This window comes from Corvus moneduloides, chromosome 5, assembly GCF_009650955.1.
Source record: "Corvus moneduloides isolate bCorMon1 chromosome 5, bCorMon1.pri, whole genome shotgun sequence".
NCBI lineage: Eukaryota > Metazoa > Chordata > Aves > Passeriformes > Corvidae > Corvus > Corvus moneduloides.
In genome coordinates, this window is record NC_045480.1 from 566547 (window position 1) to 580141 (window position 13595).

Genomic DNA, 13595 nt, shown 5'->3' on the forward strand with positions numbered 1-13595 from the left:
AAATGAACACCTGGTTTACAAAAGTAAAATTCCTCCATGGAAAGGCTGTCCAGGCCTGGCACAGCTGCCCGGGGCATCCCTGGAGGGATTTCAGAGCCCTGTGGATGTGGCACCTGGGGACATGGGGCAGGGGTGGCCCTGGCAGTGCTGGGGATGGTTGGACTGGATGGGCTCAGAGGGCTTTTCCAGCCTCAATGATTCCATGGTTCTACTGAGGACAAATCTTCCCCTGTCCCAAAAGCCAAGTGGTTTAAGTTGCCAGGTCTCCCATAACCCTCAAAGAAGGGGAAAATGATAAAAGAAAACAAGAGAACATCTGGTCACAGAACCCGGCCAGTGCAGGGGGCTGAGGTCAGAATGGAAAGGGTCACACAGGGACTCGTGAGGAGCCTTCAGCTTCCCACAGGTGCAAATCCCAAACCAGGACACTCTCAGGAAATGACACATTGGAAGGAGTTTCCATGCACATTTTCACATTTTAATGACATGGGGCAAGGCCCTGAAGCCACCCTAACCCTGCCTGAGCACTCAGAAATGACTCAGCCCTGGTAAGGCCACTCTGATTTGGTTGATGATGATGATGGGTGGATGGATTTAGGAGCAGATTTGGTCAGTTATAAAAATACTGACAACTTTTTGTCACACCAAGAAATCCCAGAATGAAAAAGAAACCAAGACTTATTCCTCTCCCAGGAAGAAAAAGTCTGGTCCCATTTCTTCAATCTCAAGATACAAACCACATCCTTCTCAAGGACTCTTGTACACAGAGAAATAAAGGGAATAAAGACACAGTGTCCCTGCACTGCCTGGCAGCTGCCCCACAGTCCTGGATCCCTTGGAGGCAGCTTTTCAGAGCTGTGGATACTTCCCAATGCCAGAATCTATTGGAGATGGGAGAAGCTCAACCCCCACGAACACCCCTGACCCCACAGGTGGGGGACGTCAGGGCTCTCCAGGCCTCCCAAACCCCTCCCCGTACCCTGTGCCTGTGGAGGGGCCCGGGCCAGCCTGTCCAGGGGATCCTTCAGGGTCCTGAGCTCCACGGGGGAGAACTCCAGCTCCCGGAGGGGCCGCCGGGGCACGAAGGGCGCCAGGATGGTGCCAGGGGACTGCTCGATGCCCAGGTTCCGCAGGTAGACCTGGGAAAACAAGGAACAAACACTCGGAGAATGCCGTGGATCCTGGGCTGGCAGAGCTCCTTCACCCCAGCACTGGACACTGCAGGAGTCAGAATTCGGATTCTTCAGGGGAGGCTGCTGAACTGCAGCTGGGAGGAGAACACAAATGTTTGGGTTAAACACCTTCTCCTTCCCCAAAAAACTGCTGCACAGAAAACACTGGCAGACTTGGGAATTCAAGCCAGCAGCAGGGAAGCTCCTTGTTTTTTAGGACAAGTTTGTTCAAGCCTTCAAGGCAAATAGTTGGGAGCACTTTTGTCAGAGCTGGTTTACATACAGACATTATTACATGCAGGAAAAAAACAGCCAGAATTTCCCTTGACTTCATCACCTGTAGGGCAAATTAATTTCAACTTGTCCACACTATGTCCTAAACTAGCCAGGAAAATTAAATCAATTACCTCACACATCACAGCCAACTCCATTTCCTGTGGGTTTATTACAAACTTACACATTAACAGCCAGATAGGTGACCTGATCTCCTTTACCTGCCAGTGACTTACAGGAGCAGAATTCCTCAGAACCAGGCTGGAGAATGTGTAATTATAGCCAGGAACAGAAGTCATCTCTCTGCCTCATGAATTTCATCTAAACACCCTCCCTACAACATTTATATTTGTTTCCCCACGGGTTTGCAAAGACAACAGAGTGAAAAGAGCTTCCAGAGCACATTCCCAAAGACCTGATGATTATGGAGTCATCTTGTGAGAGGAGCAGCCTCTTACTCAGAGCATAATTACATGTTTGTCATTACCATAAATCTGCATCTCATTTGCTCTACCCCCCAACAGCTATTACTGCGCTTCACATGGCTGCCCAGTGCTCTCCACTGCCTCCAGCCCCGCAAACGGGGAAATCTGGATTAGCCAGGCAGGATGGAAAGCAGGGAAGGGATGAAGAAGCTCTGAAGGTCCTTTATGAGGAACACATCAAGAATTCAGAATTGAGGCCTCAGAAACTGGAACAAGGTGAACAAGCAAAATGAGAATTCATAGGGAAAAAAGGAATTTCATTTCCAAGGAGCTGTGTTGGCTTTGCTGCTCCTGCAGAGCTGGGGGGTGGAGCTCAGCTCTCCTCACTCAGCACCTGAGTCTGAACCTCACATCTGGATCATGAGAACCTGATCTTCTGAAAGAGCCACCAGCTCCCATTTCTTGTTCCTTCTGCTCCCCTACACTCAGCTGTCCCTGGGAAAGACAAGGCACCTTTCCCATATCCAACCCTTTCTTTGGCCAAAGCAAATATTACTAAATATTACTAATATTTCCCACCTCTATTGAAGATAAGCTGAACCAGTATCATGGATGAAATTCACTGTAGCACAGCCCTGTGTAAAACCATTTATTTTGGCTGTAATGACTAAAACCTCTCCTAAAAGAGCAGTGGGGAAAAATGGAAATGTGACAAACAAATGGAAAACTCTGAAAAAAAAGTGTAACTGAAAAAAATGGATAACTCTGGGGAAAGAAATGGTTAACTTGGGGAAAGAAATGATAACTATGGGAAAAGAAATGGTTAACTCTGGGGAAAAAAATTGATAACTATGGGAAAAGAAATGGATAACTCTGGGGAAAAAACCTGATAACTATGGGAAAAGAAATGGATAACTCTGGAACCAGAGTTTAAATTAGAACCAAACTTACTGGGATCCTTTCTTCAATATTAAACTCTTCTTTCTTTGGAGTCTCCAGCACTGCTCCAGCAGGGATGGAAGTGTCCCCTCCTGCACTGGGGCAGGGCCTGGGCACCACCAGGGAGCCCTGAGCAGAGCCCCGAGCAGAGCCCAGGGCCCCCTGAGGCTCCCCAGAACTGACAGGAACATCCAGACTCTCCAGGGAAATGGCTCCAAAGCTGTCCATGATGTTGTGTCCAGTGGGGATATTTAGGCTGAGGGGTTGATTTTCCTGAGCATCACAATCCTTGTGCTCATCAGCTGGGGAGCTTCCATCCTTTTTAGGGAGCTGAGCAACACTGGACACAAACACAGCTGGGGCTGAGCTTCGCCTTGCGGTGCTTTCCACATCCTCACCACGAGATCCAGGAACAACCTCTGGTGTCGTGCAGCCTCCTGAGGTGCTGTCCAACTCTCCCAAGGCAGGACTCTTCTCTCCTGGAGGCTGCAGGGCCTCTGCAGAGTTTGCTGCTGGGGTAACTCCAGCCCAGGCTCTGCTCCTGCTGCGAACATTCACGGCATTGTCAGACCGGGATCTGCTCAGACGGGGGGCAGGCAGCGGCTCTGTGTGAGGGAAGTGCAAACTTCCCAGAGAACCTGCCTCCCTGCAGGAAGGAGCAGCACAGTCCTGGGGATCTCTAAGACTTTTCTGTACCGATAAAATACTGCTTGGAGCCATGGCAAGTGCACTGGAGGCTTTCCTTCCAGGAGGAAGCCCAGCTGGGACACCGGAGCTCACGGCGTCAGGAACCTCCTCTGGCTGGCTCATGTTCCAAGCTCCCACCTTCTCCATGAAACTCAGCGATGGGAAGGACTGGATCCTGCCAGGGTGGGGGGATTCCGGCTTCAAGGACTCGAAATGTTCACACGTTTCTTTCGGAGCACTCTGGGGACGATGTTGCTTCCCAAGGGATCCAGGGGTATGGGCAGGGGGCTTCCCTGAGGTTTCTTCATTTGAACACAAAGAAGAGGCCTGAAGGTCCGAAGGGATCACCAGGACTCCACGTCCTTCTGCCTTCCCAGCTTTCTTGAGGAATATCCCCGGAGTGGACTGGAAGTTGGGATGAGGCAGGTGTACGGAGAACGAGCCCTCAGCCCCCAGACTGAAGGAGGGGGAAATCTCCGTGCCTTTGTGGCCGCTCTCGATGGAGAAGTCCGAGCCAGTCAGCTCATCCCTGCCTCCCGCAGGCCCTGCTCCCCCCGGGGACCCCTCGGTGCCCGGAGCTGTGTCCGTGGCCGGCCCCTGTGGCTGCCTGGGTGCCCAGGCCCCGGTGCCTGCCACAGCAGGGACAAGCTCCTCTCGCCCCAGTCTCCCTGATGGCTGCTCCTGCTGATGATCCAGGAGAGCTCCCTGCAGTTCCCCAGGAGCAGCCCTGAGCCTCAAGCCCTCAGAGCCCTCCAGCTCCACTCCGTGCTCCTCCAGCACTCCTCTGCCCGGCTCGGGAGTCGCTGCACAAAGAACGTCTTGAGCACCTGAGTTTTTAGAATGGCCTCTCCTCAAGCCATCGGAGAAATTGTTTGGCAAATCGAGCTCAGGCATCTTCTTTCCTTTTTCCTGCTTCTCCAGGACTCCTGCCTCACTCCCAAGCACTTTTACCTTTTCCTTCCGCATCCCCCCTTCACTCCTCTCTGAGAATTTGGTCAGTGCTGTTGTGTAGGAGGAGTTTCCCGAGGACGAGGATTCCTCCTGCCCTGGGGACTCCTTGTCCTTCTCCGAAAGCTCAGACCCAGCTGCTGGGTCGTCACTGCCAGGGGGGGAGAGTCCATCCTTCCCGGCTGTGCTCCAGGGCCGCTCCAGCCCCTTTCCCAGCACCTCCTCTGGAGCGGGGTGTGCTGGATGCCCCCTGCTCCGGGGCACCGCTGCCTCCTGCTCGGTGCCTCTGTCCCCGGCCCCCTCCTCGCTGCCCAGGCGCTCCCCAGACAGGGAGCTCTGGGAAGCAGCTCCGGGATCCGCGGGTCCGACGGGATGGCAGTGCTGGGATGAAGCGCAGAGCTCTCTGGGAGGGGCTGCGTCCCTCAGGGATGCGCTTCCATGGACGTGGGAAGGCTCCGAACGCTCCAGGGATGCTCCAGAAACATCCGGGATTCCTCTGGAAGGGGCAAGACAGGTGAATTTCTGATCACATCTTTTGTTTCAACATCTCTGGTTTAAATCAGAGGCAAAAGAACTTCAGGTAACAACTGGGGGTTAGCAACACTCACATAAATGCACATAAATACACAAACACATCCCTTAAAGGGGCAAAACCTGAAGGAATGTAAAGAAATACCAAAAATCTATAAAATAAAGGCTCAAAAATAATATTATAACAATATCAATTTCTTAGTATGGCAATATTTTTCACCCTGCTTAGGGCTGAAATATTTTTTACTGACAGGCTGTTATTAATTAAATAAATAAATAAAATCAGCTGAGCAAAACATGCAGTATGTACTTACACATATCTCAGCTTGCCTGTGGTTTATTAATGCAAATCACCTACTTCAGTTCATTATCTCAGTTATTTTTCAAATAATAAATATATTTATAAATAAATACAAAAAGCAGCCAGGTCTCAGATAAACAACAAATTCCTATAAAGTTCTGATACTCCTACTGGGGATCACTTAATTAATAGTTTCTTTATATTAAACATACCCTCAAACCCTATTAAATATTACTGCATGCAAGTGGAGAGCCTTGAAATGAAGGAGACAAAGCCTTTTACTGAAACAGCTCTTTCTTTACGCATTTTAACCCAAATTTGTATTTTAAATCACACATACTGCTCCAGCACACCCAAATCACAACACTGTCCGTGGATGTTTCACTCCTGTAAATACAAAACTCTGATTTTTGTCCCCAAAATCTCATTACGTTTATTCCAGAGTCTAAGAAAGCAACGGAGATGTTGAAGAGGGTGGAGTTCCTCGTTTTCCCATTTTCCCTGGGTGCCTCAGCATGACAAGCTCAGAAGAGCCTGGTCCTGCTTTTCCCTTGTTCCAACTCTTCTGAAGGCAGAATCCAGAGGTGCCTTCTCTCCACACACCCCAAAACCAGTGTAACCCCCACATTTCTGCGCCCAGAAACTGCCATTATCCAACTATCCAACGCAGATCCCGGCCACTCAGGGAAAGAACCAGCCCCAGGAACCCCAGCCCACCTCAGGGCAATGAAATCCATCTGGGATCCCTGCAGGAACGTCTCGTCCCGGGCTGGGCTCAGCAGCAGGGGCAGGCAGGGGGAGAATCTGCTCTCCTGGACATCTGGGAGAGAGAAAAACACCAGCAGGGCAGTGAGGGCTGGCAGCACAGCCTCACAGCCCCAGAGATCCCAGCTGCAGGGAAGGGGAAGGAGTCCCACCCCCACAGCCCCTGGATTAAATCCAGATTAAATCCCTCCTGGATTAAATTCAGCTTTCTCACCCCATACCAAATCCAGGCCTCCACTCACTCCTGGCACTGCCATCCCCAACTTACCCTAAAATTCCTTCTGTGCCATCCCCATCCTGTTCCACCCCAGGCAGCACCTCTCTCCTGATTTCCAGGTGGGGTGTCCACAGGGATTTTATCCCATCCCCTTTTGCTTCTTTACAAACCAAGGATCCAATGGTGCCTTCCCTACTCTCTGTTCTCCCATAAATTCTGATTCCAGCAAAGGCTGCCTGACATTTTTTTCTTTACAGATTCAAGATAAAGTAATAATCAAACTTAGCAGACAGCCATGATTACTGCAGCAATACATTTTAGTTTCTATGCTGTATTTCTTTGCTCTTTGGGGTACTTGGGGATTTTTCTCCAGTTCACTGCTTACAAAAACAAATGGAAATGGTTCACAGCACAAGAATAAAAACAACTACAACACACAGGTAATTATCAGGGGAGGGTTAGATATAACTGTATGTTTGGGGATCTTTTCTCTCCTTTTTTAAACTCTAAGGTATCTGAGGAGTGTAAATAACTACACATATGTCTGATGGGTGCAAAGAAACACTCCTAGTATTTCAAGCAAGCTTTTATTTTTAAAGGAAAAGAGCTATTTGTGGCCAAGGGCATGACTTCCTAACCCAGAAATGCCATTTATTTAATCCAGGCTCATTAGATTCCAACCACCCCAGACAAGCCACAGTCTGCACCTCTTAGAGGAGCACAATCACATCACAAAATGATCATTATACACAAAAAAAAAAATCCAGTTTTCATTATATCAGCTCCACCCCGAGGCTTCCCCAGCCCACACTGCATCACCTGACAAGGGGCAGCCAACCACGAGGCAACCTTGCTTATTAATTCTTAATTTAATACTTCCAACTAACATTTTTAATTACTTTAGAACTCTAGGTAGCGAGAGGATAATTACACAGATAGAAATAATTGAATTTGCAATACCAAATATGATTAAAATGCTTTTTTGGAAGTTTAGAGAAAGGAAATGAGATGTAGCTTTAAAAAACAGGTCTAAATAGCTATTCCAGAGGGTTCAATCTGGACTGGAAGGCAGAGCTGGATGACAAAATTAATTCTGACACACGTGAAAGTGTAAAGCAGCAGAGGAGAAAATGGCAGCACCGGCACAGAGGGACAGAGCCAAGGAATTAAGGAGCAAGGTGAGGACAAGTCCCTGATAACACAGCAGCTCCTCAGGGCTCTGTTTCACCAAAGGGCACAACCAAAACTGGGGCTCAGAGCACCCCCTGATGGGAATGATGGCACCGGGGCAGGGATGGGACCGGGTCAAGGATGGGACTGGGGCAGGGACGGGACCGGGGCAATGGTGGGATTGGGGCAAGGATGGGATCGGGGCAGGGATGGGATCAGGGCAGGGACGGGACCGGGGCAGGGACGGGACCGGGGCAGGGACGGGACCGGGGCAGGGACGGGACCGGGGCAGGGACGGGACCGGGGCAATGGTGGGATTGGGGCAAGGATGGGACCGGGGCAAGGACGGGACCGGGGCAGGGACGGGACCGGGGCAGGGACGGGACCGGGGCAATGGTGGGGTCAGGGCAGGGATGGGATCGGGGCAGGGATGGGATCGGGGCAGGGATGGGATCGGGGCAGGGACGGGACCGGGGCAGGGATGGGATCGGGGCAGGGATGGGATCGGGGCAATGGTGGGGTCAGGGCAGGGATGGGATCGGGGCAGGGATGGGATCGGGGCAGGGACGGGACCGGGGCAGGGACGGGACCGGGGCAATGGTGGGGTCAGGGCAGGGATGGGATCGGGGCAGGGATGGGATCGGGGCAGGGACGGGACCGGGGCAGGGATGGGATCGGGGCAGGGATGGGATCGGGGCAATGGTGGGGTCAGGGCAGGGATGGGATCGGGGCAGGGATGGGATCGGGGCAGGGATGGGATCGGGGCAGGGATGGGATCGGGGCAGGGATGGGATCGGGGCAGGGATGGGATCGGGGCAATGGTGGCATCGGGGCAGAGATGGAATCGGGGCAGGGACGGGACCGGGGCAGGGACGGGACCGGGGCAATGGTGGGATTGGGGCAATGGTGGGATTGGGGCAATGGTGGGATCAGGGCAGGGACGGGACTCGGGCAGGGACGGGACTCGGGCAATGGTGGGATCAGGGCAATGGTGGGATCGGGGCAATGGTGGGATCGGGGCAATGGTGGCGTCGGGGCAATGGTGGCGTCGGGGCAATGGTGGCGTCGGGGCAGGGAAGGGACTGGGGCAGGGATGGGATCGGGGCAGGGATGGGATCGGGGTAATGGTGGCGTCGGGGCAATGGTGGCGTCGGGGCAATGGTGGGACTCAATCACACTCTGAATCCTGATTTAAAGTCAGGAATAGGAGACTGGGCTGATTCCCTGGGATCTGCTTCCCGTTTCTCTCAGACACACAGAGAACAGAGAGATTTGTGTTCAGGGCTGGGGCTGACAGAGCCTGGACTTCACATTCCCTGTTCCCAGCCATGAACTGGGAGCTCACAGGATTCCCAAGGCCTTTGCTCCATTCAGTGCACATCTACTCCAAGAGATCTTTTGCTGCTACACTTGGAAATACTGAGCAGATTAATTTGGACACAGAATTGCATTAAGGATGGAAACCCATGTCTTTTAAGAAACATTAAGTAAGTTGGAATCTAAACTCTCTCAGCTCTGTCAGATGGACTTTGTCCCCTCCCAAATCTTGTTTTCTATTTAAAATGGTATTAGTGAACAAATAATACTAATTGCAGTTATCAAATCAGACCTGTCAGCTCCCATCATGGCACACTTCATGCAGCAGAACTGGCACCTTATTTTTAGTCATGCAAGGGAAGAGGAAAACAAGCTTTTCTGATTTTCAGCTTAACTTCTCCACTTCGAATGAAAATGTATTTTCAAGCTAAATTGAAAATCAGGAGTGATTAAAGAAAAGGTTTTCCCACACAATAAAAACTGGGTGTGCTTTGGAAATGAAGAAACAAAGAGGGCTAAGGAAAGGAGCAGAAAATAATCGGGGAAAAAAAAAAACCTGTCAAAACCAGACATTGCCAACCTTTTGTATACCCAGATTAATAAAGTGAATGTGCATATACAGACACACACACAGCCCACAGATCACAACATTTGGCAATAAATCAGCACTTTGGGGTGCTCAGGGGGATCCTGCTGGCACATTTGGGGCGCTCAGGGGGATCCTGCTGGCACATTTGGGGTGCTCAGGGGGATCCTGCTGGCACATGTGGGGTGCTCAGGAGGATCCTGGGAGCACATTTGGGGTGCTCAGGAGGATCCTGCTGGCACATTTGGGGTGCTCAGGGGGATCCTGCTGGCACATTTGGGGTGCTCAGGAAGGATCCTGCTGGCACATTTGGGGCGCTCAGAGGGATCCTGCTGGCACATTTGGGGCGCTCAGAGGGATCCTGCTGGCACATTTGGGGCGCTCACAAGGATCCAGGGAGCACATTTGGGCGCTCAGGAGGATCCTGCTGGCACATTTGGGGCGCTCAGAGGGATCCAGGGAGCACATGTGGGGTGCTCAGGGGGATCCTGCTGGCACATTTGGGGCGCCCAGGAAGGATCCTGCTGGCATATTTGGGGTGCTCACAGGGATCCTGCTGGCACATTTGGGGTGCTCACAGGGATCCAGGGAGCACATTTGGGGCGCTCACAGGGATCCAGGGAGCACATTTGGGGTGCTCAGAGGGATCCAGGGAGCACATGTGGGGTGCTCAGGGGGATCCTGCTGGCACATTTGGGGCGCTCAGAGGGATCCTGGGAGCACATGTGGGGCGCTCAGGAGGATCCTGCTGGCACATTTGGGGCGCTCAGGAGGATCCTGGGAGCACATTTGGGGCGCTCAGAGGGATCCTGCTGGCACATTTGGGGCGCTCAGGAGGATCCTGCTGGCACATTTGGGGTGCTCAGAGGGATCCTGCTGGCACATTTGGGGTGCTCAGAGGGATCCTGCTGGCACATTTGGGGTGCTCAGGAGGATCCTGCTGGCACATTTGGGGTGCTCACAGGGATCCAGAGAGCACATTTGGGGTGCTCAGGAGGATCCTGCTGGCACATTTGGGGCGCTCAGAGGGATCCTGCTGGCACATTTGGGGCGCTCAGAGGGATCCTGCTGGCACATTTGGGGTGCTCAGGAGGATCCTGCTGGCACATTTGGGGTGCTCAGAGGGATCCTGCTGGCACATTTGGGGTGCTCAGAGGGATCCAGGGAGCACATGTGGGGTGCTCAGGGGGATCCTGCTGGCACATTTGGGGCGCCCAGGAAGGATCCTGCTGGCATATTTGGGGTGCTCACAGGGATCCTGCTGGCACATTTGGGGTGCTCACAGGGATCCAGGGAGCACATTTGGGGCGCTCACAGGGATCCAGGGAGCACATTTGGGGTGCTCAGAGGGATCCAGGGAGCACATGTGGGGTGCTCAGGGGGATCCTGCTGGCACATTTGGGGCGCTCAGAGGGATCCTGGGAGCACATGTGGGGCGCTCAGGAGGATCCTGCTGGCACATTTGGGGCGCTCAGGAGGATCCTGGGAGCACATTTGGGGCGCTCAGAGGGATCCTGCTGGCACATTTGGGGCGCTCAGGAGGATCCTGCTGGCACATTTGGGGTGCTCAGAGGGATCCTGCTGGCACATTTGGGGTGCTCAGAGGGATCCTGCTGGCACATTTGGGGTGCTCAGGAGGATCCTGCTGGCACATTTGGGGTGCTCACAGGGATCCAGAGAGCACATTTGGGGTGCTCAGGAGGATCCTGCTGGCACATTTGGGGCGCTCAGAGGGATCCTGCTGGCACATTTGGGGCGCTCAGAGGGATCCTGCTGGCACATTTGGGGTGCTCAGGAGGATCCTGCTGGCACATTTGGGGTGCTCAGAGGGATCCTGCTGGCACATTTGGGGTGCTCAGGAGGATCCTGCTGGCACATTTGGGGTGCTCACAGGGATCCAGGGAGCACATTTGGGGTGCTCAGGAGGATCCTGCTGGCACATTTGGGGCGCTCAGAGGGATCCTGCTGGCACATTTGGGGTGCTCAGGAGGATCCTGCTGGCACATTTGGGGTGCTCAGGAGGATCCTGGGAGCACATTTGGGGCGCCCAGGAGGATCCTGCTGGCACATTTGGGGCGCTCAGAGGGATCCTGCTGGCACATTTGGAGTGCTCAGAAGGATCCTGCTGGCACATTTGGGGTGCTCAGGAGGATCCTGCTGGCACATTTGGGGTGCTCAGAGGGATCCTGCTGGCACATTTGGAGTGCTCAGAAGGATCCTGCTGGCACATTTGGGGCGCTCAGGAGGATCCTGGGAGCACATTTGGGGCGCTCAGAGGGATCCAGGGAGCACATTTGGGGTGCTCAGGAGGATCCTGCTGGCACATTTGGGGCGCTCAGAGGGATCCTGCTGGCACATTTGGGGTGCTCAGGAGGATCCTGCTGGCACATTTGGGGTGCTCAGGAGGATCCTGCTGGCACATTTGGGGCGCTCAGGGGGATCCAGGCTCGCTGTGCCCAGCCAGAGCCGGGCTGGCAGCAGATGCCCAGGCTGGGAGCAGCAGTGACGTCAGCCCCGCTCTCCCAGAGCATCTCGTGTCAAAACAGGGATTTTTCCTGCTGTCACTCTGAAGGTCAAAAGCTTCCCCAGTCAGGCTCACCGAGCAGGCAAAGCTGGGCCTGTTCCTTTTCTCACAGCCTCCTGACAAGTCAGAATGCCACAGTCAAGCTGCCATTTGGGGGGATAAAAAAGGAAGGCGAAACAAAAACAAAGCCTTGGCTCTGTCAAGCTGTTCCACAGAGCAGCAGGAGCATCTCGGTACAACTGCCACTGCCACTCCGCCTGGCGCTGAACCCAAGGCACTTTTTGAAGAGGAGAAGGAGAAATAAATGAGTATTGCAGCCATGGCTTCCTCCCCTCTCACCTCTCCTCCCCTACCTGGGAACTCAGTGCACGCACAAAGCTGCAGCCACTGGCACATCTCTGGAGAGCAATAGAGAAAACAGCAGCAGAGGAGAGGGCTCTGCATCTTTTATCACATCAAAGAGCCTTCTGCCTGCTCCTTAATTCCAGCTGCACTGGAAACACAAAGCTGGACAAATATCAAGAAGTTTTTCTTTATTAAACGGTTTCCAGTTCTGCAAATAGCAGTAATGGGGGAAAAGGGCTGTAAAACACATGAATCACAAGAATCCTGCCCAGAGGATGTGGGCAAGGACAAAGCATGGCCAGCCTTCCATGTCTTCCCCCTTTCTGAGATCTGTCCTGACCCTCAATTTCCTACAAAAACGGGGATTTATTCACTATCAACCAACTCCCTGGGGTGCACACACAGCTTTTCATCACCAAGCCGCCTGCAGACCCAAATCTGAGACACTCAAGAATGGTTTTCCTTTCATGAAGGAGAAAAACTCTTCAAAAACATCTCCCAAGTAGTTCCAAAGGCCCAGCAGTCAGCAATTAACCAGCTGTGAACGAACTCAGCCCTTACCAGCCTGTCTGTGCTGCGACACAGAACAGGAACTCACTCCATGCTCCCCTGTCCTCACCACCTGCCTATGGAAAACAAATCAGTCCAGAGGCTCAACCAGAAGTTCTTTGAACCAGATAATCCAAGTTACCCAAACGTAGCTTAGTCTCTGCAGTAAATGTAACAGAGACACCAGGGACAGCTGCAGCCATCGGGGTGAGACCACAGTGGGAGGGACTGAGCCTCGGGCCTCAGAGGGTTTGGGATGAACCAGAATCCACCCAAGATGTTCCTTCTCCTCTCAGAGGCTCCTTCACAAAGGATGGAGCAAGATCATCACAAAAACTGATGAAAATGACCAAGAGCTTTGCATTAAAAAAAAGAAATCAAATTCATAAAACCCTCAGGAGCTGCTACGAGGCAATTCCCGAGGCAGTTTCAACTCCATGCCCTTAAGGGGTGCTTTAACTTCCAAACAAAACCCCAAAAAGCAGCCTACACACAGGCAAGGTGACACAAGCAATGGCAAATTGCACAGCTGAGCTTGCAGTTAACTGTAAGCACAGAAGGTTTATTTTAAAATATCACAATTGTGTTATTTGCCTCTCAGTAATTTTGTTTGTTTGTGAAGAAACACCACCGGTGTGGTGGCAGCAGCTTTAGAGGCACCTTCGTGCCTCAGTCACGTCCTGGAAAGGTGAGTCACAAATGGAAGGGAACTCTTGGGTTTGCAGAGGGATCAATGCCCAAAGAGCCCCTCTGGGCTGAGGAACAGCATTTCTGTGTTCCCACTGAGCTGGAGCTACCACAGATTTACCAGGATGCTCCGAGTCCATGTGAAAACGAAAGGAGCCA

At 52.6% G+C, this 13595-nt stretch overlaps 1 protein-coding gene across 1 annotated transcript in view; it reads right to left on the reverse strand.

Moving 5' to 3' along the window:
• ALMS1 (ALMS1 centrosome and basal body associated protein) overlaps positions 1–13595 on the reverse strand; it is a 52711-nt gene that overhangs the window by 27946 nt on the left and 11170 nt on the right. Inside the window, exons 4-6 of the mRNA XM_032109106.1 lie at positions 5994–6096; positions 2822–4940; positions 980–1139 (exon numbers count right to left, since the gene is read on the reverse strand). Of these exons, the coding sequence (XP_031964997.1) occupies positions 980–1139; positions 2822–4940; positions 5994–6096 (2382 nt within the window). The remainder of the gene's footprint in view (positions 1–979; positions 1140–2821; positions 4941–5993; positions 6097–13595) is intronic.